The sequence below is a fragment of the Aphelocoma coerulescens genome, chromosome 2 (assembly GCF_041296385.1).
Source record: "Aphelocoma coerulescens isolate FSJ_1873_10779 chromosome 2, UR_Acoe_1.0, whole genome shotgun sequence".
Classification (NCBI taxonomy): domain Eukaryota; kingdom Metazoa; phylum Chordata; class Aves; order Passeriformes; family Corvidae; genus Aphelocoma; species Aphelocoma coerulescens.
The window spans coordinates 154737743-154763527 of record NC_091015.1 but is presented as its reverse complement, the minus strand read 5'-3'; the positions used below and the strand labels follow the sequence as shown (position 1 = coordinate 154763527).

The 25785-nt window shown below is 40.6% G+C and overlaps 1 protein-coding gene across 6 annotated transcripts in view; it reads left to right on the top strand.

Moving 5' to 3' along the window:
- The window catches only part of ENPP2 (ectonucleotide pyrophosphatase/phosphodiesterase 2), a 72509-nt gene extending 59682 nt beyond the window's left edge, over positions 1-12827 (top strand). For all 6 annotated transcript variants that reach the window (XM_069005385.1, XM_069005382.1, XM_069005383.1 and 3 more), the window contains 6 exons: positions 2428-2564; positions 3008-3143; positions 3931-4008; positions 6586-6718; positions 7292-7448; positions 12216-12827. In XM_069005385.1, coding sequence (XP_068861486.1) covers positions 2428-2564; positions 3008-3143; positions 3931-4008; positions 6586-6718; positions 7292-7448; positions 12216-12386 — 812 coding nt within the window. In that variant the 3' untranslated portion in view covers positions 12387-12827. The remainder of the gene's footprint in view (positions 1-2427; positions 2565-3007; positions 3144-3930; positions 4009-6585; positions 6719-7291; positions 7449-12215) is intronic.
- The last annotated feature ends 12958 nt before the right edge of the window (positions 12828-25785 follow it).

Here is a 25785-nt window from a genome sequence, read left to right as displayed (position 1 = left end):
ATTACTTTGCATTGTTAATACCAGAGCAGCTCCTGGTGTGGTTAAGTGTGGTAAATTGTCTTTTCAAGTAACTGCTGAAGTAGCACACAGACACACATGAGATATGTGGGATCTCGGGATGAAGGGCTGCTCATGTGAGGAAGTGCACACTACCTTTTGCTGAACCGGGACTAAAGCATTGTTCAAAGTGATGTGACTTTTAATTCTCCCACTCCATCACCTTCAGAAGTTTTAAGCTCAGATGTGAAGGTAGAGACATGAGGAAAGGAGAGGGTGCATGAGGTGGTACTCCATTCAACCACAGGCTGTAAGTGGGGGAAAAACCAGACTGTATTTGCATGCTGTGTTTTCCCATAGTTATCCAGGCTCAGGTTTCACCTAGAAAGGATGCTACAGCTGCTTTGACAATCCCTGACTAGGTCTTAATGCTTGGCTCTTAGGGTGCAGGTTATAGAGTGAAACAAGTGCTCTGCTAGTTTAGGCTGCTGAGCGCAATTCTGTTCCTCTTCAGTGTTCAAGTCAATGTTACTCCCAGGAGAAAGCATTCCCAGCTCTCCTGGACACTAGTTCCTGCTGTGTGCCAGCGCTGACTTCTGTGTGACTGCATTCTCAGCTGCATCAGGGCCGTGGTCCAGGTTAAAGCGGAGCAGTAGGAGCAGAGGAGCACTACTTTTCTGAGCAGCACTACTGAGTTGAAAGGTGAACCAAAGCAGAGTTTTCCTTCTCACAGTGGTGATCAAGTTCAGCATAACAATTCACAGCATTTCCCTTACCATAACAATTGTCCAGATTAACAAATTCTGAAGCTTTGAGTTTAGACATGGATTTTTGAGGTATCTCAAATTGTATTGTTCAGATGGTTAAGGAGATTTGTTTCAATTCCCTTATGAAGGCAACACTTTATGAAGGTATTTTCAGTTTCTCTGTTGTGAACAGGCAATGCAGCCTATCCTTTAGTTTCTAAATGTGGTGTAATTCCTCCTCTTTGTGAGTTAAGTTGCCTTTCTACAGCTTTCATCTTGTTAAACTGATTTTCACAATCAATGAAGAGCTACTCCTCACTGTGGCAGTTTCTGGCATCAGGAAAAAATACCCTCACTGTTGTTGTTCAAATCTCAACACCTTTATTTTGGTTTATAGCTTTCATTCTTCTTCACTGTAGTAATATAAAAATAGTATTTTGATGTATTTTAATATGTAAGCATTCAAACCAATTCCACTTGCTCATTTGTCAATTCTCTGTTAAATGGCATGGTGTGTCCTTATTTAAACAAGCAGTTCTGCTGCATGCAAGTTTTGTTTTACTTCAAGACAAGCTGTAGCACCTGTCAGATCTTCCTGTGTTTATTTAATTCCCTCTCCCACACATGTGGTTGTGCACCATGTTGTTATTCACAGGCAGAAGAAAAAGATGACTTCAGCTTCTCTTGAATAAAGCAAGTTTATCATCTTTGTCCTTAGACTAGGCTTTTCCTACTTTTTTTCTTGTGCCCTATAAAAACATCCTCTGTTTGTACTCAAGCACTAGTAAAACATGCCCTTTTCTTTCAGGTTAAATGCCTATCTGGGAACTGTGTTAGGCCGCATTCCTTGTTTCTATTTTAATTTTCTGTTTTAATTTCCAAAAGCAAGCCATGTGTGTTTGCCAAAAGGTTATCAAATTCAATGAACTCTACAGGGCAATGCAAGATTATCCAGGAAATTTATTTTTCTTCTATCTCTTTCAATGTTTTTGTCTTTTTATAAGCAAGGTTGTTAGAGTTATCTAAGGACATTTAATCATAACATATCACCAAGACAGAAGAAGGGCAGTTTTTACAGAGGTATCTTTTTGTACCCAAAGTTAGGAAAAGGCTTTTTTCATAGTTTGTTTCTTTGGTTTTACTGACAAAAATATCACATCAGTCTTCAGAACTAATCTGTATCAGCCAAGTGGGAAAAAACTACTCTTTTAGTCAGTGGCCACTTTTGCCTCCCTTTTGAGAGGGACTTTACAGAAAACATAGGAAGGAAAGTCCAGAGAAGAGTGGCAAGACTGATAGACCAGGGACTGATTTAAAGCTATGAAGAAAAGTGCTTATCACCTCATGTGTGACTGAAATGTGGACACAAAGATCATTGAAGAGTCTCCAGTGTTTGGAAAAAAACCCTCTCTCCAACCTGTGACACAAACAAGCTTTCAAGTGTAGAAGGGACTTTTAATCCCAAAGGGTATTGTTAGCCTGGAATGGGGATCGCAGCCAGAACAGTTGAAGAGCTGTTTCTCTCTCTCTCTCTCAAAAGATTTCCTTAGTAGTTATTTGGGGTCAATGTCCCATTAATGATCACTGAAAAATCAGCATGTGACAAAAAGCCAACCCCATTTTTCTTTTCTCATCCTTAAGATTTTCAGTAATAAATGTAAATGTAATTTCTTTTGATCTTTAGAGAAGCATCTTTTATATGGACGCCCTGCAGTACTGTACCGCACAAAATACAACATCTTGCATCATCACGACTTTGAAAGTGGCTACAGTGAAACATTCCTGATGCCTCTCTGGACATCCTACACTATTTCCAAACAGGTTAGTGCTACCTCTACTCTTGAAATGTGCTTAAAAAATCCTGGGGAAATTTTTTTGGTATCTGTGTTCTTGAAATCCTAAAACTTCCCTTTCCCAGGGAAATTTTCACACCAGAAATGATGTCAAGGACCTCTGTAAACAATGCCCAGATTCTTTTATTTCCTTCATGAGAGAAGAATTTTAAGGCAGAAGGGTCATATATTTCTTGTTTTGTTCAGTGGGGGTTTGTTTTATTATTAGTGACTTCCTTTGAATTATCTCCCATGGTGATTTCCCTGAAGAAGGGACTGTGCAGCAATGCAGGAGCAGGATTTGGTTGTAGTGATTTATTTTACTGTACACAAGGCCTTCTGTGCAGTCTGTCAACTGTATGATGAAAGTTTCCTTTTATCTGTAAAAGCCGAAATTACATTTTTTTGCTTTCTCCATGTTCCTCAATGCAGGCAGAGGTATCAGGTGTCCCAGAGCACCTGGCCAGCTGTGTGAGGCCTGACCTCCGCATTTCTCCAGGAAACAGCCAGAACTGCGCCGCATACAGAGGCGACAAACAGCTCTCCTATGGATTCCTCTTCCCTCCTCGTAAGTTTAGATAGCTTTTTAGTACCTAGGGATTTTGCAATTGTCTTGTTTTGTTAGGGAAAACCTTTGGTATGAACATACTCCAGGCAAACCCCACCAGATACAAACAGACTAATTTTGAGTTCAAACACCAGTAAGATAAACATATTTTTAATTCATAAATCCAAATTAGACTTTTGCATACTGTAAAAATTTCTACCATCCTATAAAAATAGTGATAGCAGAAAGCCTATGTAAACAAGTGTTCTTGATTCTCCTGATGCACTTGCTTTACTTCAGTATTGGAGCAGTGATCTTCTAGAAATAGTAAATGTTGAAGGGGCACAACTATCTCACAGCTGTGAACTTCATTGCTCTGCCTTCCTCACTCGGTGGCTGAAATATTTTATCATGGATTTCTGAAATGGAATTACTGGTGCAAAGGCTTGCTTAGAACTAAAAGATAATTCCACACTTCTTTCCCAGAAAATTGCTGGCCTCTTTTGTAAAAGCCTGCAGAGCAGCTCTCTGCCTTTTAAGAGAGCAAAAATAGATGAGCTGTATGAAAATAGTTTGAACAGACTGACAGTTGAAGTAAAGATAAAATCCTTCCTTTCCATGCTCAGCTGTCATGTTAAAGACAAATTTTGTGTATGTAATGTGCATTTCTGGTTATAGCATTCAGATTGTTGTTTAAATTACAATATTCCCTTTGGTTAAGATCTGAAGCCATTTTCAAAACATTTTTATCTTTTATGGAATTCTTATATTTCATCTTATTAATATTTTTCTGTTTCACTGTTTTCAGAATTAAGTTCCTCTGCAGAAGCAAAATATGATGCTTTTCTAATAACAAATATAATTCCAGTGTATCCTGCCTTCAAAAGTAAGTGCTTTTTCCATGACTCTACTTCTCTTTAACAACAAGCTTTTTTTTTTTTTTTACTGTGTGTTGGATTATGGAATGAACTGATGGAAGTAGTTTAGTACATAAAATTCAGTTACTTATAGCCAGCAGACAATACCTGTGGGCACCTGTATAGTGCTAGGTATGGGCAGGCTATATATACCACAATATAAATAAATAATAAATAAATTCCACAAGAAAGGCTTAAGTTTTAAGAAAAGTTTATTTTCCTTGGTGCTGGGCTAAGGTAAGAGCACAGACATGCTGTAGGTCAGCAGTTGCGCTTTATGTCACAGTAATTCACTGTCTGTAAGACCATTCAGATTCTCTTGTCTGTAGCCCAAGCTAGTGCAGAACATACTTAGGCAACAGCTGGAGCCTGAGAGCATGTTCAAGCCTGGGAGTGTGTCCTTGGCATTTTGTAGTTTGGGGACAAGTGATTAGATTTGATTTTTCTCTCCACACCCTTAGAGGGAGACTGAACATATTTATTACCTATAAAGAAAAAGGAAGAGAAAGCCAATTTATGGAAAATGAGGGATGATTTAAACCTGTCTGAAACTTTCAGTGCTGCAGGATTATAATATTAACATTCTTTTGTCTGCACATCCCTTTTCTCTCTAGTCTTGCCAAGAGGTAGGAAAACCATCAGGCTATTCTGGTGGCATTTTTGGCTTGGCGGGGATTGACAAGCCTTGGAAGAATCTCAAGAGCCTGTTCTTGTGAGATTTCCAATTCAGCTTTTAGGCCAGAGAGGTTTGGATAAACATCAAAGCCTATGGGAGCCTGTTTCTTTTTAACCAGAAAAGAGTGTTTTTAACTGAAAAGCCTCTGTGTAGGACCAAGTGGTGATGTTTGCTGGAAATTTGAGCAAAAGCACTTGACTGATTATGGAGTGAAAAATTATCAGGGATTTCCGACTCCTGAATCACTTCATAAAAATGCTCTTTACGCTAATGTTAATCTAAGTATGCTGAAATGCTAATCACAGGAGAACAACCCACCTCTAGCACCTCATTTTGTCTAGTGGCCTTCTTCATCACAAGTGGGTGAAGGATTCCTTGCAACAAAATTCTGGTACTAATGTCATTCCTGCAGATACAAACCACTCCATGTATGCAGGTTGCAGTGCTGAGAGCCAAGTATAAGCTGATTAAATGGACCTTTTTCCATAACAGGTGCAATAGGAGGTGGCAGTTTATGCTGTGCTGGCTTTGGTGGTAGCACTGGCTGCAGAGGGGCCCCTCCTCTGCTTTGTTTTTATAATTGACTGTCCCATCCCATCCCCACAGGCAATAATTCTGTGTCCATCTTTTCCATAGTGAGATTGGCTCAAGCAGCTCCTGCTTTGCTGGAGCTACAAAAATTATGCCCCTGGGCTGGGACCACATTGCCCTGGTGTTGTTCTGTATGTGATTGCAGTGGGAAGTGGAACAAGGCTCTGATTTAGATACAAAACTCAAGGCAGTGAGGAGAGATGGAATCTTTCCTTTTTGGACTGTTTTTTATTGTTAAGCCATATGCACTGGAGGAGTGAGCAGCTGGAGGAGTGGTATTGCCAAGTGATTAGGCTGAAGTTCTTGTTAGACCACTGCTGGTGGGACCCTGGGCATCAGCCCCAGCTGGCTTAGAACAAGGTGAGGCTGGCATTGCTACCAGCTCCAGGGAACCATGGACTTAGTGGTCTGAGCTGACAAGAGTTAAACTCTCACAAGTCTGAGAAGTTTTGTTTACATACACTTCTGTTAGTTTAAAAGAACGAAAAAAAGAACTATAAGAATGATGTCACTGGAGATTCCAGTGTGTTTCCCATCTCTGCAAGAATCTTAACTTGCTAAGGTTGAGGAGGACATGGTGGGAGAAGGTGTGTCATGCTCTTCCCAAAGGCTGCTGTAATGACATGAATTTGGTCCTCTTTGATTGCATTTAGTTTAAAAGTTAAACATTTTGTATTGAAGGAGAATTTAACTGAATGAATATGACCTTTGTATTTCCCTTTCTTTTAAAATGCTTGGTTTTAGCTTTTAATCATGGTGCTGTATCCTTTTTAAAATTAATAAAAACCCCCAAAACACACCACCCCAGCACATTTCCCTGTAAGCAAATAACAAAGGCAGTGTTTACAGAGATATCAGAAACGTGTGAATAGCTGTTTCTACAGCTTGGTGAAGGAACAGCAGAACCTCTGTGCAAGGCCTATGTAAATGCTAGCCTGGGAGCCGTACCGTGCATTTCCTTTATCACTGGTTGGGGAAAAAAAAATCAACAGAGAACAAAGAAGTCTGAATAGGCTTTATTGACAAAACTGAATGAAGCTGCAGTAACTCTGTAATGCTTAGTCTTTGATTTCCCCTACTATCTCACAAATAATGTCCACTGGATTTTTATCTTCAGGAAGAAGAAAACGGTTTGTAATCTTGACATGTTTTGACTTATCCAAATCTTGGTGTTTTGTGGGGTTTTTGTTTGGTTGGGTTTTTTCTGTTTGTTTTGGGTTTTGGGCTTTTTTTTTTATTACTTTTGGTTGATTGTTTGGTTTGGTTTTCTTCCCCACAGAGGTGTGGAACTATTTCCAAAGGGTTTTGGTGAAGAGATACGCCACTGAACGAAATGGAGTCAATGTTATAAGTGGACCAATCTTTGACTATGACTATGATGGTTTACATGACACACCTGACAAAATAAAACAGTAAGAGTTTGTCTTTAAATTGGTTTGCTGTTGCTTCTCTTGCTGATGACTTTATCTTAAACAATTATCTGCACATTATTTGATTTTTGGGAGGGGACATAATTTTTTTAGCTCTTTCTAAAGTTATTGGGACTGAATGCCCATGTAGGTAGGACAGTGATAAAAATGAGGAAATGACAATTCAACAGTTAACTTTTCACCTTGACTTTGAAATTGTGTTCATCCTTGTCTTGGTTTGAGATGAAGCTGAATTAGGTTCCACAGAGTCTATTGTCTCTAAAATTCTCTAGAACTTAAGAGCAGTGCTATTGAGTTACACGTTAAGTCTTTTGTTAATTCTGTAATGCATTCTCTCTATGTCTCTGAACTGAAGAAGCCTTTCAGCACTGCATGAGGTAATTAGCACAGTGTGAGCTAATTGGATGCTCACTTTCAATAGTATTCAGGAATCAAACACATCTCAACAATGTATGTGTGTCCTCACACGTAGGAGAGGAAAGACCATGTTGTTTGTGTAACCTTCTTCCAAACAAGTTCATCCTTTGTGGATAAATATTTGCTTTATTCCCTCAGGTTTGTGGAAGGAAGTGCAATCCCTGTTCCAACTCATTACTATGCCATCATAACCAGCTGCTTAGATTTCACTCAGCCAGCCGACAAGTGTGATGGACCACTCTCTGTGCTCTCATACATCCTTCCCCACCGGCCTGACAATGATGAGAGCTGCAATGTAAGTTTTGTTGCACTACTGCAGCTCTGGGGTAAACACGTCCCTGGGACATGGGAAAACCCATTACTATTAGATGCAAGTGTTCACTGATGTCTTGAATGGGAAGCACAGTGTAGTGCCTCTGTTAAGCGAAAGCATGCCTCCATTATATCAGCAACAATATGGAACTATTGCTGCACCTAAAATTGTCTGGAAGCACTGACATACAGTAGGTTGGCAGTATTGTTTATTGCCTGTAGGATGCTATGTTTTGTCAGTGTAACTTCAGAGCAGACTGGAGGGAGGCTGTATATGTAGACATACTGTGCTGGCAGCCAGCCTGATGTTTTTATGGAGGTCAGTTTCCATATGCAGGTACAGTGCAATCTGTCTGCTACGGCAGTCTGGGTGCATCAGTCAGCATGATTATATCCAACCCACACAGTATTAAAAGTAGATGCTATAACCTGCCAAGGGTAGAATTGTAGTTCTTGCTGTTTTCAGAACACCTTGATGCAAGGGAAAGGTTTGGGTTCTTATTACAGTGCTAGCCAAACACCCTTCTGGTTTCTTTCCTATCTTCCATTAGGATGCAAGATCATCTACTGTAAGAATCTTAATGAAGGCTTTGGTCTGGTCAGCACTGCAGAAAGTGCAAACTTGGCAGCTGATCGTGTGGCAGGAGGGCGTTGGGTCCCCCATGGGCTCTGGTGCTCTGCGAGGACAGCAGAGGTCCCAAGCAGCTGTATTTAGACTTGTCCTTCCGCCTGAACTTGTTCTCCCATTACACAGCTGTGTGGATTCCTGCACACAGACACTTCACTATAGGCTGCCAGGAGACTGTTTCCTGAATGAACTCATTAATGTCATGAATTTTGTATTGGCAAAAAAGTTAAGACTCCTGTTCCAGCTACAGGCAGAAATAGTCATTCCAACTCTGTACACAATTCACCTGGAACACTGTTTCTTTCTCACTCATCAAATAACCGTTTCCTGAATGAACACATTGATGTTATAAATTTTGTATAGGCAGAAAAAATTAAGACTCCTTTTCCAGCTAGAAGCAGAAATAGTCATTCCAACTCTGAACACAATTGACCTTGAACACTGTTTCTTTTTCATTCATCAAACATTTCCTGCTTTCAGGGCCCACTTTTTAAACCCATGCTTTTGGAGCAGTATCCCTCTCTTGAGCAGGTCTGGGTTTCCCCTGTTTAGATTCTCAACTGCTTTGGGCAGAGATGTCTTCCACCAGGAGTCTCAGAATGTCCTACATATATTGCATTGTGGTTTTTCTCTGGACTGCTTTTCTCTGAATCAAGATCCAATCAGTGATCTGGAAATTACTACTTTGGCAGATATTAGTGTCTCTGCCCTTGTAACTCTGCCCACATGTAACTTTATGACAAAGTAAGTTTTTTTTTTCCTCCTTATATTGCATGTCATAGTTCTCTTAAACTGCTGAAATCTTTTTTATGAGCTCTTTACAATAATGGTCTCTTTTAGTTTTTGATTTCTTACATTTCAAACCAACCTTCTTTTCTCTGTAGGTCGTGCTACTTACAGTGTATGTATTTACAGTCTGAGAAAAACTTCAGTGCTTCTGCAAGGCCATTAGCAGATACTGGTCCATGCCTTTTATATAGCAAAGAACCACTCCAAAAATATTTAAATGTTGCTCTTGAATGAAAATACAGCTAGGCGAATTTCTACCATTGAAATCCAGCATCAGTCTTACTTTTGCACATGGTGTTCCATCTTACTTGTTCGAAGAAGTGATTGCGTAAAACTTCACCATACTTCATGGATGAAATGCATGGATAACATAGGAATTTTACCTTAACATCTCCACACTTTTCTTTTAAGATTTGAAGAAATATTAGCTTTCCCTCTGCTCTGCTCTAGCTGTACATTCTCTCTTCACACAGCCACTGAAGAACACCCACTACTCTTCTCATCTGAATTTGTTCCTTTTCTAAACTGTGTTTATTCATGGTGAGGTTATGCCCATTTATTCTTGTGTCAACATTTTCCTGTGTCTTAAATAGCCCTTCTTTGGGATTTACCCTAGAGATGATTTATGATGATTCTCAAGGCATATACTTCTCTCTATTCATGGAAGACCCAGGATCTTTTTTGCTCTTTTAAGAGAGGATGAGCCTGTTGGCAGACATCCTGTGCATTTCATCCAGTCCAATCTTTTTTTTCCCCATGATCATGAATGAGATTAAGTACTGCAGCTCAGATCTCAAAATGAAAATGGTTTTCTTTCCACTGGACACAACTCCTCTGATACTACCTATAATTTGCTTTTTCCATAGCTGTGTTGTAATGGTGGCTCACATTCGTGCACAACTGATACACTCAGGTGCTTCTCTTCTGTGTGTCAGTTTGGATGACCCAGTTTCATGCTATACTGGGAGCTCCTGCATCTGCATCCTCCACTGTGCTATTCCAGTCTTCCTCTGCATTGACAGGAGTTCCTGACTGTTGGGGCTTTTTGCTAGCAACTAATGACCTTGGCACAAGAAGCACATGTGAAAACATTACACAAAATCCTTTCCAAGACCAAAGTTGAAGGAATCCTAGAAACTACTGGAAACTTTCTCTAGGCCACTGTTTTCCCTTCAGCAGAACATTTAAATTTCTTTTCATAAGTGAGTTCCTCACCCACCTGTCTACATGCATCATGTTCAGCTTTCCATTTGATATTCAGAGAGATTCTTGTGCAGAATATCTGGTATTTTTTCCCCTGGATTTTGGGTTAGCCTCCTAATTGATTACCTATTTCTATTTGTCTCTGTGTTTTCAACTGTTATTTTTTCCTTCTAAAATTCTCTGTATTATGGGGGTGAGACTAAGCACTACAGTTGGAGAAAACTGTCATTTTAAATGTAAACACTTCATTCATTATTATGTGGCAATATAATACCATGTTAGTTCATCACTGTATTTCAGATCCTTGCTGCTGCACCTGAGGCTTCATGGGCAGATTGTGGACTAGAAAAAATAAAAATGGAAATCAGTGGATTGATTTTCTGGAGTCATGCAAATGCTATCTTGCTGGACTAGGTTTAAACAAGCATCACAGTCCTGTGATTTATTCATGTTGCAGATCTTTTGCACACTGCTTTTATTCAAAAAAAGTGAGCTTTGTAGCTTGCTCATAACTTCCTTTTGAGCTCTGCAGCTTTCCTGCTCAGAAGAAAGGCTTGAAGAAAACAAAAATGTCACAGTGGCTGCATTTGCACTAACAACCCTGTTGAGGCCTGTTTGCAGACTCCTGATTGCCAGGCTGAAGGCTGAGCAGGGGCTTCCTGCAGCTACATGCTGCCAGGTGGCATTCCTGGAGCATGGCACTGCAGGCAAAGGGGAGTGAGCAGGATGCGCTCCCTCCTCTTCCCTCTTAATTTGCATCTTTCTTTTCTTGTTCCAGACCTGGTTTTGGTCCTCAGGCTGTTAGTGATATGGAGAGGAAAGCTGGTTTGGGGCTGAGAGCTTTGAACCAAACAGGTGCTGACTCAGTCATGGACATTTGCTTTAGAGCAGCCAGCTGTGATCTGTCTGGGACTTTGTGTCCTCTGTGCAAACGACCGCGCTCACCCTCCCGGCTTTTGTTGGGTGACCCACTTCCTGGTCTGTGGCACAGCTACTGCACTGGACGGGCTCTGGCATTGCTGGAGCTTAGTCTTGATCTATGAGAGGATCACTTGGTAGGAGGACCTTGCTGAGACAGTCAAAAAAGAGTTCATTTCCAGGAATAGACCCAGAAGTAGATTTTTATCAGCAAGATTTCCAAGTCACACACATGAAGTCTAAATACCTTGAGATACCATTCCTAACTTGCTTCCCTTGCAGTGGTTTAGAGGTACTGGCCAAAGGGGGAAAAGTCCTGTTTGCTTTGTCCTTTTCCCACGTCTGCTCCCTGTCATGCAGTGCCCAGGCCTGGGTGCAATGCTCATGGCACATGTTGCTGGGCTGGTTAAGGCACACAAACAGCCAGTCACTGCAGCATTTTGCAGGGCTGATTTTCTGATGTGTTTGCGAGTTACCTTAGTTTGTCGATGACTCCAACATGTGCTGGTGCTGGCACAAGGCATGAGGCAGCAGCTATCCCCTAAGAGCATATAACCTGACCCCAATCACTCTGGCAGCATAATCTTCCTGATTTTTCTTTTTTTTTTGTATCAGGAAATGTTTGGTGAAATTCTTTTTTCTATCAATGAAAAATATGTATGTTCCAGTAACAAGAGTCTTTAGGTACCTACATAAACCACTATCCCAACTGTGTAAAGAATTGTAAAGGTCTCCTAAAAGTAAAGTGGAAAGATTAGAATATTACTGTGTTAGATGATGTGGTGGTCAATTGAGAATAATGTACAGGGGTAGGATTCAAAGCCAAACAGCCTAGAGTTTGGCCTTTGGTAATACAAAAATAATTAATATGGAGTTCCTTCTGTGAGATAAAAAACATGGAGTGACCAGTGGATCTTCTAAAAACATATGGCTGTTTTTCTGAAATGCCTGCAACTTGAGCCTAGCTTTTTCTAGATGATTATGTTTTTGTGTCAACCCCATCCTAAAATAGGTATTGAAACAAAACTGTAGGATTCATCTTGCTTGCTAAATGTCAAATCTGTTTTCTTGGAACTCATTTACCTTATTCATTCTTGAATAAGGCACAGAGGTTCTTCAAATCTGGAACAAATGTGTAGACAAGTTGCATTTGCTTTTGGAGATGATTTTTGACAAGACTTATTATAAAACTTTTTTTTTTTTTTTTCCCAGAGCTCTGAGGATGAATCAAAGTGGGTTGAAGATCTTCTGAGGATGCACACTGCACGTGTGCGTGACATTGAACAGCTCACTAGCTTGGACTTCTTCCGAAAGACCAGTCGCAGCTACACAGAAATCCTCTCCCTAAAGACATACCTGCATACGTTTGAAAGTGAAATTTAGCTTTCTAACCTTACTCAGTGCATCCTTTTATCAATTGGTGTATATTTTTATATTGTTTTTATATTTATTAATTTGAAGCCAGGACATTAAAAATATTAGTATTTTAATCCTGTATCAAATCTTAAACATTAAGCCTTTGTGTCATTTGTTTTGTTTCTCTAATGTTTAATATAGGTATGTCTCTTGGTTGATTTAGTAGTGCTTGTAATACTGCATTTTGAGTCCTTACTCTGAGCTTTTAAGTGGTGCTGCAAGGTTTGATGCGTGCATCAAGGAAATATTAATTTCTCATGCTCCTTTACCACACTTGTAGTCCTGTACTGTATATCAAAATACTGAACATGTAAAATTACATTCATTTACTGATAACTGTGTGACAGACATATTTAAACACTATAGACAAATAGCATCTTAAATATAATAAACCACACATTCAGTTTTTTTTAATGTGTTTTGATTTCCTTTCACAGGGATGTTCAGAGGGGCTTGTGGGCAGCTGGGTGCTGACAGATCTCTTACTGAGCAGAGCCCTTCTCAAGAGCCTTAGGTTTGCTGGTAAGAGGACTGCCGGGGCCCAGGTGCCCTGCCCTGGTACTCAGCAATGAGACATAAAATAGACACCCACAGCAGTCATTACTGGTTAGGTTTTGCTATAGGGGCAGAGCTGGGAGGGGAGGATGCTTGCTTTCATGAGCTAGCAGGGTTATTCCATGCTTGAGGCCACTTGGCCCTGCTCTGGAACTGTGGAAAGGATCCAAGGTGATAACATCGTTTGTCGCTGGTAGGGCTGTGTCACACCCCTTCTCTACCACAGCTGGTCTGGGCTGGTTCATGGGAATACCTGCTCCACCATCCTTTGCTTCAGCTTTGGGGGAAATTGAAATAAGAAGCTGAAAGAGGTGACGTTGCTAAATATGCAGCAGTGGACTTTTAGCTGTGAGAAGAAAATCTGATTTTTATCATCCTGTTCTAATGGACAGAGCCTGAGATGTGTTCCCCTAGTCTGAGTCTGAGGCTTAATGGCAGCCCTCATTCTCAAAGGAAACCCCTTGGTTTGATTGCACACATATAACTCCTGGTACAGTGCATGTGATTCAGAGCCATCACCTAGACCTGGTCAAGTCTCTGTTTGCTACTTCAGTGCAGTAACAATCTCATAATCCTGGCAAGCCCCCCCACAAGTGCCACTGAGGGCAGAGTCCTAAGACAGTGGAGTAGACACTGTTGTGTGCTGGTATCTGGATCATGGCCTGATTTGGCTTGGACAGCTTTTATAGAAGACATATTATGGAGCATTAGTGTTAGTGTAGATACATGATGTAACAGAGAAATTATCGTTTAGAATGTCTTTGAGGCTGAACCCACTAATGCCACTATTGTAAAGCCTTCATTTGAGGTTAGAGATTTCCCTCTCTCTACGAAAGTTGTGTCTATTTTCTCCTTGAGGGTTGCAACTGCTGAAGGGAAGAGGGAGGGGCTGGAAAGCATCTCAGCCATGTAAACAGACGAGTAGCCAGGTCTCCTAAGTAAAATTAGTTTGGCACAACAGCAACTTGCACCCCTGTAGCATCCAAGAGAAAGTAGTAAATTGGAATTAATCATGTTGACATAGATAATAAAGATCTTGTGACCAGTAGACAAAAATTTATTATTCTAGGTGCCAAATTCTGTTTTATTTAGAAAACACAAAACTTGAATGCTTTATAATACCTCCAAAATGTTAGGATGGAAATTCTAATAACTGCACAAAGCTATGGGAAACATCCTATTCTTGCAACTTAATAATTGTCTCTTGTGGTTGTCTGGTAGCACAGAAATATTTTCCTTTAAGCTTTCAGCAGGGCTTCTTGCCATGATAAACTTTTATGTTCTTACATGTACTATAAAGGGTATTTCCTTTGGATTTAAAAGAGCTTTCTCTTAAGACCTAATTCCTTCAACATGAACTTTAGTGATGATTTAATGTGGTGGTTCATAAACTAAACTAAAGACCACCCCTGCTTTTTTGCTTTGACATTAATCTGTTACTCTGTTTGGGTTTTTAATCAAATTGAACAAATTACGTAATTATTTTATTTTCTCCCAAAATAATATGAAATTTATACCAAAGGAACATTTAAGCTCTGAAAAATAATCTTGTGTTCATAGAAGTTTGCTTCTGAAATATAATTAGTGATTGAAAATTGTTGTGAGAGACAGCTTAACTCTTGGTTTCACTAAAGAATGATGATTAGTGTGTTGGGAAACACCATTTTTTTGACTGCGTTTCTTATTGTGACAGTAAGTAATAGCAATTTACTTCTGTCCTACCTACTTCTCTTCAGCCTTTGGCTCTATGGTCTTGCATGATGTTGCTGTTTTATTTTATTGTGTTAGCAGAAATAACTGCACTGAGAAATACTTGTGGTGATTTCTGCATGTGGCATGGGGTACTTTTCCCACTGAAAGATGCCTTATCAACTCAAAAGCTCTAATGCAAAGCTAAAGCCTTGTAAATCCCTCTAAGCAACATGAGCTCTGCAGGAATGACAGGTATTTCAAAGGAAACTTGTGATTTGCCTTTAGTGTAATATTCAGGGTGAATGTTAGCTTAGGGCACAGGGAAGGAACCCCTCTGCTTTCCAATCCTGTTAGACCATTTTGAAAAGATGAAATACCACTTGTTTCTGTTACATGTTGCCTTTTCTGGCTTCAGCAAGAGGTCTATTGAGGAGAACAAGCACTGAATTTTTCTGTTGAGCAAACACTATTTTTGAGGGTTTGGTAATTACTGTTTGTACTTGGTGATCCAAATTTGAGGCATGTTCAATGGGTTAGAGGCAGTTCAGTTGAGCAACTGCCACAACAACGAAATCCATGGTGTCCTGCACACCTAGCAAAGTCCTTTTACTCGGGAAAAATCCTTCAGAGGGAGTTATGCAACTGGAATAACCCTGCTACTGGAAACTGTTGCTTTTTAAAACCCATTTTCCACAGTCACATATCCTTAATAGATAAGCACTGAAAGCAGGTCAAGTAACCTGACCAAGAGAATGGTTGTGATGGTGAAATTATAGCAAAAGTCACCATCCTGTTCTGGCAGTACCACAGTACTCAATGACTGACAATTATGTTCTGTCCTGGTCAGCTAACAGCTTGATTAGATTGATAGTTTCTACTTGCTGTTTCCCTCTTCTCCATGTCCAGCCTTTAGCCTCTTTATGGGGTTAGGTACAATATTCAACAGTTTTTGCACTTGTTTGAATGTTGGTTCTGTTTTGGTAACAGCAGATCAGTTTGTATTGTGTTATAAAGCAATTTCAGCTCCAGATGAACAAGAAAATGAAAAGATTTAATTGTCAGGTCTGTGCTATCCTCTGAAGGTTTTCCAGAGTTCACAGCAATATAGTGTGAGTAATAATTGTGTTTAATTAGGCCAATCTTGCTGTGTCCCTGGAGGCTCCTCCAGAGCAATCCTGCCATGATCTCTTTCTTCTCAGTGCTTTATATGCAAACAGTCGGTCAGCTGAATGTGTGAAGATTTTAAGACTAACAAATGAAAACACACATGCATGGCAGGTTTATGAAGTCCCTGTTCCCCTTGCATTTCCCTTCTTCCTATACATCAGTCTGTATAGGGTGAAATAGCTCTCTAATTCCTGCACACAGCCAGAAGCAAAAACCTTTTCAGGAAAGCTGAAGGAGCTCCCCTCTGAAGGTGTTGCTAGTTGCAGGAGAGAGCAGGAACTTGGGGAGTGTCTGGCTTGGACTGTGAGGACAGAGTGCAGAACCTGATCTGAAAGAAAAAAATTTGTAGCAGCAGGAACTGATGTCCCAGCAATCCTTCCCTTCAGTCTCACATCCACATCAAACATCTTTAATTACCTTTAAATTTGTATTACACTTCTGTGCAGATTACCCTGGCTCCTTTCTGCAGGAGGCAGAGGAGATACTGCTTGCAGTGCAATTGAGAAAATTCCCCTGCAGATTCACTTGTTCTGCCCTGTGAGAGAGGGATACAGCCAGGCTTTCCTGGAGTAGGGGAGGGTATGGGTGCTGCAGGGCTGCCATCTCCTCTCTGCTCCAGTACAGTGCTCTTCCAATGGGTTTGTCACTTAAGGCAGCAGGGTTTATTCTGCTGGTTTGGCACAGAGAGACAAATGAAACTTCACAACCTTCTTGGGAGGCTGCTGTTACACAGGCATGGATGAAACTGTGGCATGGAGAGGTTGGATAGTCTGTTTAAGGGCACGCATAGAGTATGGCCAGTAAAGCTGGTCACAGCGCTACTGTGTGGGGCTTAATATGTGACATTTTGAAGTCATTTCTGATAGTGCTATCACTGAGGGGAGAGCACAGGGCACATTTTGTAAAGCAAAATCTTCAGAATCATGTGGCTGAAATAAAATTTGAATACAGGGCAATAGAAGCAAAACTCCCTTCCTTTGGGGGCAACAGATAATGCTGAATTGGTTTTCTATCAATCCCATGCATCAAAATGCTTTTGGTAGGCCTGGTTCCTTACCAGAGTCCTTCTGTATCCCACAGGGATGCCACAGCACTTGTCTGTCCATCTTGTCTGTAGTCCTAGCCCAGGTCAGTTTTTGACTAGTTTCAATTTCCCTTACTGCAGTCTCAGACCACTGTTGCACTTGACCTCAGAGACATGGTATAGTCATGAAAAATAAGTATACCCTGACCAGGATAGACCTGCCAGCAAATGATTAATACCATGTTAACTGTATATCTTCCAAATGGGGGAAATGTTCAAATGTTTAAAGTTCAGCCCTTGTTCAAGAGAGGAGAAAAAAAAGGCATTTTTAAACATTGTGGAAAAATACCTAATCTCGTTTCTTTGCACTTGTTGTGTAAATACAAGATAAGAGCAGTATTCCCAAGGTTACTGCAAACAGCCTGTCACTACAGAGTACAAACTAACATTTACTAAAATGTATGTTGACATAAAAAGCAGCATTGCTGCAGCCAGCTGCGGTAAAAAAACCCACAGGTTTTTTTCCCATTACAAGTCAAAAGTTTGGGATGTGACTTATTCAGACCTGCCTTTGCAAAGGAAAATCCCTGCCCTGCTTACAGCATCCATGGTATGTGCACAGTTGCTCTGGAGCCTTACCTTACTATGTTACCTTATCTGTTGTTTTCTAAACACAGTAGGGAAAGGCAGATGGAGGTCACCCAGGTTTCATCTGCGGGTTTCACCATGGAGACATCATCAGGCAAAGAAATTGGTAACCGTGGATTAGCACAGCTGTAACTGATTGACCCTAAAACTGGAATTTACTAGAAAAGAGGTGGGATTATTTGACATCATAAACCCTCAACAGAAAAGGATGAAATCCTTTTCAGGTGATATTTCCCTGAGTTTTCTTTTTCCTGGCTGTGTGCAGCAAGTAGACAATTATTTCTTCTTTTCTACATGGAGGACTGATATATCAGAAGAGGATGGATAAAGAGGGAACAGGAACTATGTACACCCACCAAATAAATCTCCGGCCCCAGTCCCCTTCTGGCAGCATCTCTTGGACCTTCAACCTTTTCTGTCTTCTGAAGTGGGAAACTTCTCTTATCCCCTTACACAGCAGTTTTTTTTCTGCTGACCTCCCTGTTTTATTTCAGCTCTGATCTGTTAATCATCTGCAAATAGCTTTAGTGTTAGCCTACCAGCTCTGTCAGGTCTTACACACTCATTCTGCAGAGAAGAGGATGTGGAAGATCCTGATATATCCCCATTTTCTTTTCCGGTGCAGTTAAAACCCAGGGCCAGCTTTTGCAGATAAAAACCCTCTTCAGAGCTGGTGGCCTTTACCCAGGTACGTGTCTTTGTTTGAAGGCATTTAATGTTACTGAGGGTAGAATGCCAAAGCTCTGATGAATCAACCAGAACTTCTCCACACATGACCAACTAGACCATAACTAACAACAAAGAAAATTAGCTATTAATAATGTCAGTATTTTCTCTTCTGGGACTAGAAAGTTCAGACCCAATCCAGATGAGCCAGAGCTCAGGTTCTGTCTCAGCATTGACTGTGACAGATCACCTCCTCTGCTCATCAGCCCATTTTCACCTAACAAAGTCTCTAGGACATTGCTGAAGGCTGGATTCACCTGCTCTCTGCTGGATGAGCATTGTCATTTGTACTTGTAGTCTTTTCCATGTTTCTAGCTGGCTTTTGGGGTGTGTTTTGCGGTGCATGGACACAGTGTTCTGGGTCAACAGTAACTACATTGTCCTCTTCCTCCTCCATTGTACTGCCACATGAACAGTTATCCCTTGCTGGACTCAGGACTGTAGTACACTTACTGTACACCTCTGCAGAGTCTAGAGGAAAGGACAGTAGGAAGCAGGTCACAGATGATGTGTTATCTTCTCCTGGGCTGTATCTAACCTGTGTGGGCTGCAGCCTGGGCAGATGTGAACAGTATTTTCCCATGTGATAAACATTGAATCCCCAAACATTATTTATTAGCAAAAAAAAAAAAATTAATTCCTAAGATTCTCCTTACTGGTACCACCATTCATTTCTAAGATTCTCCTTACTGGTAACACCAGAAGAAACACTGCTGGTTTGAGGGATCTAACAATTATCTTCTCAAGGCAGTAGAGAAAAAAGTTTGCAGAAAAATAGTCCTTTGTGTTTCTCTTCTTTGTTGAAGAAAAAAGCCATTATATGCAGCCTGCTCAGCTAGGCTGGTAGATGTCCAGATTGAACTAAGAGTGCACCTTCATGGTTTTCATCTTCTCTGCCTCATCATGTAATTCTAACCCTCCTCAACAGGTTTTCATATGCATTCATGAAACCTGGGAGCCCTCCTGTGGTCAAAATCATGAGCTCTTCTTCCGGTTGTTACCCCAAATCTGATGTAGTCAATTCCATTTTAAACTTTATCCTTGGAGTATTCATTGAGAAAAGTTTAGATTGTTTCATGAGTTTTTGAAGGGGTCGATCCCATTACCTCTCACTCCCTTTGGCCATTATCTGATGTTGTCCACATCTCTTTTCCAAGACTGGGGTATTGCCTGACAATCTGCCTATTACTTCATCTTTCTTCCCTCCATACTCCTCCTCCCTGTTTGCTGTCCTTTGTAGGCTTCTCCCTTTTTGTTCTGATCTAGTCAGGCTCTCATCATCAGTCCATCTCAGAACCCTCCAGTTGTGCATTAAATAATGTTATCAACACAAATTCCAAGTTTACTGTCTTGCACACTGGAGAAGTATGTGATTCTGAGGGCTTTGGTGTGCTCATTTTTAACGTTGTGCTGAAGTTGTAGAAAAGGTGTTACATTTCCTCAGGGACTTCATTTTGTGGCCTTTGTAGAGCCCCTCAGGAAAGTTCTGTTTCCACACAGGCAATTGCTTCCTTTTTAATGGTGTTTCATTGTACATGAGAAGCAAAACTGTCAGGAATCTTGAGCAGGTTTATGAGGGAGTAGGAAAGGGTGAGGTAAAAATGAGGAAGGGCAAGAGAATGCTTTTGCCTGTAGTGGGGCTGATGCTGAGTGTTTCTTTCCTGCTGTATAACTAAAGAGGAGTGCACCCATCCAGCTGTGCTCTCTCACACTCATTCACTATGGCTGCTTGTGGGCTGCATTGAAGATCCCAGCATGGTCCACTGGAGTTCTGGATTCACTACACAAAGTGATTGGCAGAGAAGGCCTGAGAGCCTCAGATCTTCCCTCTCTGCCCTGGAATTTATAAAGGCAGTTGGGTATTCATGAAGGTAAATACTTCAAGGCTTGTCATTTTTAAGATAATACAGCACATACCACAAGGGCTTGAAAAGGCCTTGAAGCTTCTAGATTGTAATACTGTTACAACATTTGAAGATACAGAGAGTCATGGAAAATCCCACCCAAAATTTCAGTATGCACTTCGGATGGGGCTTTTGGAGCTTTGCTTTTATCCTAAGCATTATCTGACAGAAAAAGAAGTATCCCAAACTCCACAAGTCTTAGAGGCTGAATTTCTGAATTTCACTCAAAAGAGTGTACAAATACTTTCAGTAGTGAGTTTTTAAGATCACTGCATCCCAACTGGATGCTGAAGGTAGCTGGTCTGGGAAACCTCTAGTAAGAACTGCAATGATCAGTTCTTGGGGTTGCGGTTAAGCTGTTGGCCTCACTGCTCTAAGTGAAAGCTAAATCCAGAACTGTAGTGATAAAAACTGGCAAGTCTTATGTGGAATACCACAGCTTTTTTACCGGCTAGGCCCGTAGTTCAATGCCTTAGAAAGCCTCGCGCAGCCTAGAGAGGTAGCAGGGGCAATCCAGCATTTCTGTAGCTCTAAAAGCGGCAAATAGTAGCTGCAAAGCTGATACCACCAGTGGAAGCAAAGAGGGAGAAATATAGTCTTCAGCTTGCCTGATTCCTGCAATTAGAAGCTTTCAAACAGAAACACAGACACACAGATGTTCACAGAAGGATTGCAAAGCCAAAGAGGGTGGGCCCCTTCTTGGGCCCTTCTTTTATTTGGAGAAGGGGAAAGGGGAGGACTGGGGGCGGACCCGGGGTGACCGGCCAATGAGACACTGCTAAAGAGTTTGAGTTACATTTGGTTTTGCCCCTGCTTGGAACAAAGGAGTTCAGAGCACATGGCAGAGGCAAGTCCTGGCTTGTCTTGGGGAGGGGGAAGGGAAGCTCGGAACAGGCAGCAACAGTCTTCATGTGTTCATGGTCAGATTATATCTTCTTATCCTTCTTATCCCTTTTGTGTCAACATCATTCTTATCCTAACAAGCTCGCCTTCCTTACTGGTATTTAAATAACCCACCCATTCCTTTCCAAAATATTTTTTTAGTTGGTTGTTTTTTTGACTTTGGGGTTGTTTGGTTTTTTGTTTTTTTTTTAACCTGCAAACACATCTCATCTGAATAAGAAAAGAAGCTGTTGCAACTGATTCCTGAAAAAGAGGCTCGTTTATTATTTGTATTTATTTTATGGATTTAGATTTATGTGAGCACATACCTACATTTATACCCTTGCTTAATTCTAGTTTCATAACATGGATGTCATAGAGAGGACTGTATTTTCCATTCTCATAATTAAATATACACTAGCAAATAAAGCTTGCACAAAGATAATAATTCTTTAGCAGCCCCTCAGTCCATCCCCACATAATCTAGTGTTAATTTTTGCCTGAGAATATATTCTTGTGGGACTTCCTAGAGTGGTTTATCAAGCCGCCACCTCCAGCACAAAGTTAAATTTGTTGGTGTGGCAGAGGCAGATCATGTGATATTTCTGGGCTTTGGACACAGACTCTCAGGTGCACTGAACTGACTGAAGAAGTTTTTGCCTCCTCTCCTGGCAAGGGTTATTGTTTCCTCAGTGCCTGCAGAATTGCTTCCCTGTAACTCACTCCAGGAGGAGGAATAGTTTATTTCACTAAAGGGTTTAAAAGCTAGAGTTCTACTCATGTAGCTCATTTTACTTGGAAATGGGTTAGGAAGCAACACAGGATATGCCTAGTTAGGAAACAAAAAAGAGTGGTAATTAGTGATGGAGTGACTGAGATGATCTAGTGGGGACTAAAGTTATTTTCATTTGAGACAGCTGGAATTAGGTGAGATGATCCTTCACAGCCCTTATCTGCTTAGCTCACAAAGCAGCCTGATTATTTTAGATCACTTTTACTAATGCTTCAAACTAATCCAGCTACCCATATTGGTGCAGGCTTGCCCTGTAGTGCAATGAGGCAGCTGAGCCTGTTAAACAATGCTTTGCCACCCAGAAGTGCATCTTTACTACTTAGGCACGTGTGTCTTCTCAACCCATCCCATGGCACTTCATCCTGAGGCTGCTCCCAAAAGCAGTAACTGGGGGCTCAGCTGAGTCACTGCCAGGTGCTAACAAAGCAAACCTCTACTGCTGTTCATGAAAAGTAGAAATGAGGGTGTCTGTAGAGTATTTCTCTACAGATATGTGTTATCAGCTGCCGTGGGCCAGAGCTAGGAAACTTTCTGTTTTGCTGTGCTTCCTTCTAACTAGCTCTGTCCCTGCTCATTGCAGGGGGAGGATCTCTAAAGTTCCCTTCCAACCCAAACCATTCTATGATTCTATCTCTTGCTTAAGAGAGCTTCAGTCCAAAGCATGAGGACTTTGCATGTGTTGAAATAATCATTTTAAAGCAGTTGCCTGAATACCTGATTGCTCAGCTAGCCATATGACTTGATTTTTAATGGTGCTGAATGTTTCTGTGGACTCCAGTAAGATTTCTTACTTGCTCATAGGTCTGAAAATAAGGTCCTGAGACTGCACAGCTCTATTCAGCAAAGCGTTTCAGGAGCTCCCTAAGTCCAGGTATTTGTTTAATGCAACTGCTGGGAATGCTCTGTGTGTGAAAAATACACTCTTCTTGGGAGTGACAAATATTTCTGACCCAGTGATGTGATTGCATCATTTGTGTGATCTCCTACCTTCAACAACCTTTATCTCCATGGTCTTATTTCAACTCATATAATCATTGGGTAAAAATCTGGGTCCAAGAGGTGCAATAAATAGAAGTGATGGTGAGCCCAGTGTTCTCCTTTGGAGGGGACCTTCACAGATGCATCAATAGACCTGCTAGTCATGAGGAAGCAGAAGATGCAAATGCTGAGTGTATATTTCAGCATCTATACACTTTTGCAACTCCTGTATATGCCACTTTTCTGAAAGGAAACAACCAGCCTCAAGATGTGGGCCTGATATAAATGCAATTTCAGCATCTTTCATCACACCAGACACTGTTAATGGAAAATCCTTATTAGATGATCTTATTTTTGCTTTTGCAAATGTCCCCTGTTCTCACTTTAAGTGAGCTAAGACCTGGTTTAACCACTTCACTGGCAGTTTGTTTCCCTTTAACAAAGGCCTCCTTCTTGGAACTTTTGTTTCTTGGTCAAACATTTTCTTTGCTGCTTCACACCTTGTTTCCAGCTGAAGATCCTCTCACTGAACCCTCACAAGCCCATTTTAGGCAATGCCATTTTTTTCTGTTAACTTTTTTTTGCTTTTTCAGTGGGTATGTTTTCAAGGCTGAAAGAACAGAAGAAGCCATTTTGCAGCACTTCACTGCAAGTGTCAGTGTATGCAGGATCTCATCTTCAAAATGTTTTTAACATTTGAATGAAAAGCTTCCCGCTATTATCTGATTCATCTGTGTTTTCTCTGATGCACCCTATTTGCAATGTAAAACGAAGTATTTCCCTCTGAAAGGTGCTTAATCTCTTCCTGCCTTTCATCCTGGTCTTATGCTGAATCATCTTTAGATCATGACTCTCTATTGTGAATTATTTTTTATCCTCCCTATCTAGGTAGAACATTGTCAAGCCATTTACGAACAAATTTATTGAGGGGAAAAGATTAGTTTTACACTGAGTCCTACATGTGGTTTAAACTTGGCATTGTCCTGGTTACCCAAGCTGTACAAATAAGTAAATTTTTAAACCAAAAGGAATTTCAGTGCTTTCCTTCTAGGAAAGATGACTCTTGAATGTCACAGAGCATAATTTTTTTGCAAGGATAGATGATCTCTGACTGGGATAGCAAAATGGAATCATATTAAATAACAGTTGGTTCTTTCTGACCTGGCCAGTTATTCAAAACTCTGGAGTCTCGAAGGCTGGTGGAACCAAGAGGAAGAAGCAGTAAAGTTATTCATCTGATACAGTTAATTTCCAGGAAAGTCTCCTGGAATTTAGCCTGACATTTGAGAAGATGGGTGCAGTGAGGGACAGACTGGCTGTGGCACACCCAGTGACTCTTGGATGCTCTGAACATGCCAAAGCCGTCAATGCAGCACCCTGGTACCTCTCAGGTCACAGGATGAGCACGGCACATCTACCCTCTGCTGGGACCAGAGCTGCCTCCAGAGCCTCTGAAAGCCAAAACTGAGGGGCAGCAGGGAACAAGTCTGTAGTATGGAAGCTGCCTAGACACATTTCTCAGCTGCAAATATAGGAGGAAACATGACCTTAAGGTAGCTCTAACTAAAGTGAAATTAAAAAATGTTTTTCTAGATAAAGTTGGATGCTAGAAAAGGAGAAAACCCTTTTCATCATCTCTACTCTTCCCTAAATCTTTTTTATAGACATTTAACCCTTCACAGAACTACTCCTTGGCAAAATACTGGGGTGTTGTACAATGGGTATGTTGTATCAACAGCCTTGGCTTTAAACATATTATGGTAACTGGAATGTGGGTTCAATCAGTCATAACAAATTTGTGTGTGCGTGTAATCCAGCAGGATACTTAAATGTGTTTAGCTCACGTCTCTATACTTAAATCTCTTTGATTTTTGAGGGCACTTGATCATGTGTTTAAAGCTGAGAATTGTTTTTCAACATTGGGTTTTCCTTTGAGGGGGGGAAGTACATTGAGGTGTAGAAAAAAGTATTTATAAACTGTGAATTCTTTCATATCTTTGGTTTGCCTGCTGTGTCCTACTGAAGCCTCAGAGTAGGTCCCAGACCTGACAGAAGTCCTAGATAATTCCTGTTACTCTGGTAATAGGAGGCTTTTATTAAAATCTGTTTGATCTCTTACACCATGAATTATAAGACTGAACTTTTCTACATAGCAATACCAGCTGTGACTATGATACATGTTCCCTTTGGAAAGAAATCACAGTTTCCAGTTTTCCAAGTCTGTCTAACCACGTCCTTGGCAAATCACTTAATCCTTACACCAGTTCCTAACCTGTGCTAAAAATAATGTAGATTGATTTTCCAGGAATGGTAATGTATAGTTTAAAACAACCTTGATCTTTGTTAGTAAGTATTATGTCTGTCATCTATGAATTATATGTATAAAGGTATTTGCTAATTGCATTTCTGTATAACTTCTGCTTTCCGGAATAGTAATTTTTTGCTCCATTATCTTAAGTTTATTTCAAAATGCATGAGTTTAGGGGGTTTCTTGTTTGTTTGTTTTGTTCTTTAAGTATGCTCACCTGCAATAAATTCTTATATTCGCTGACAATCCCAAATAGTGTATAAAAGGAAACGAGAAAACAATGAATCTCTAAGAGCGCCTGCAAAGTACTAGTGATTAATGTTCAGTGAGCTTAGTAGTTCATGATCTACCAGACAGTGAGCTTTCAGTAAGGAACAAACAAAGCAAGTAATCTTTGTCTCTTGATGGGATGTTTGGTATTATAAATTATTGAACAATATAAAAATTGACTTTTATTTTGGTTAGATAAAGTGCCTTGGTCTGAGGTCCCAGAAGTCGAGAAAAATGTTTCTGCAAAGTAAGGAGGGAGGGGGGAAAAGGGCAAAATAGATTTTGGCATTTTAATTCCTATCTTGGTATGGGCCATTGACTGCCCTATAGTGTTTTTGCTGGTGCTGGTTTAACTCACAAGTTTCAAAGCTTATTAAAGAACCTCTTTATCTCTTCTAAACCCACACACTTAACTTGCA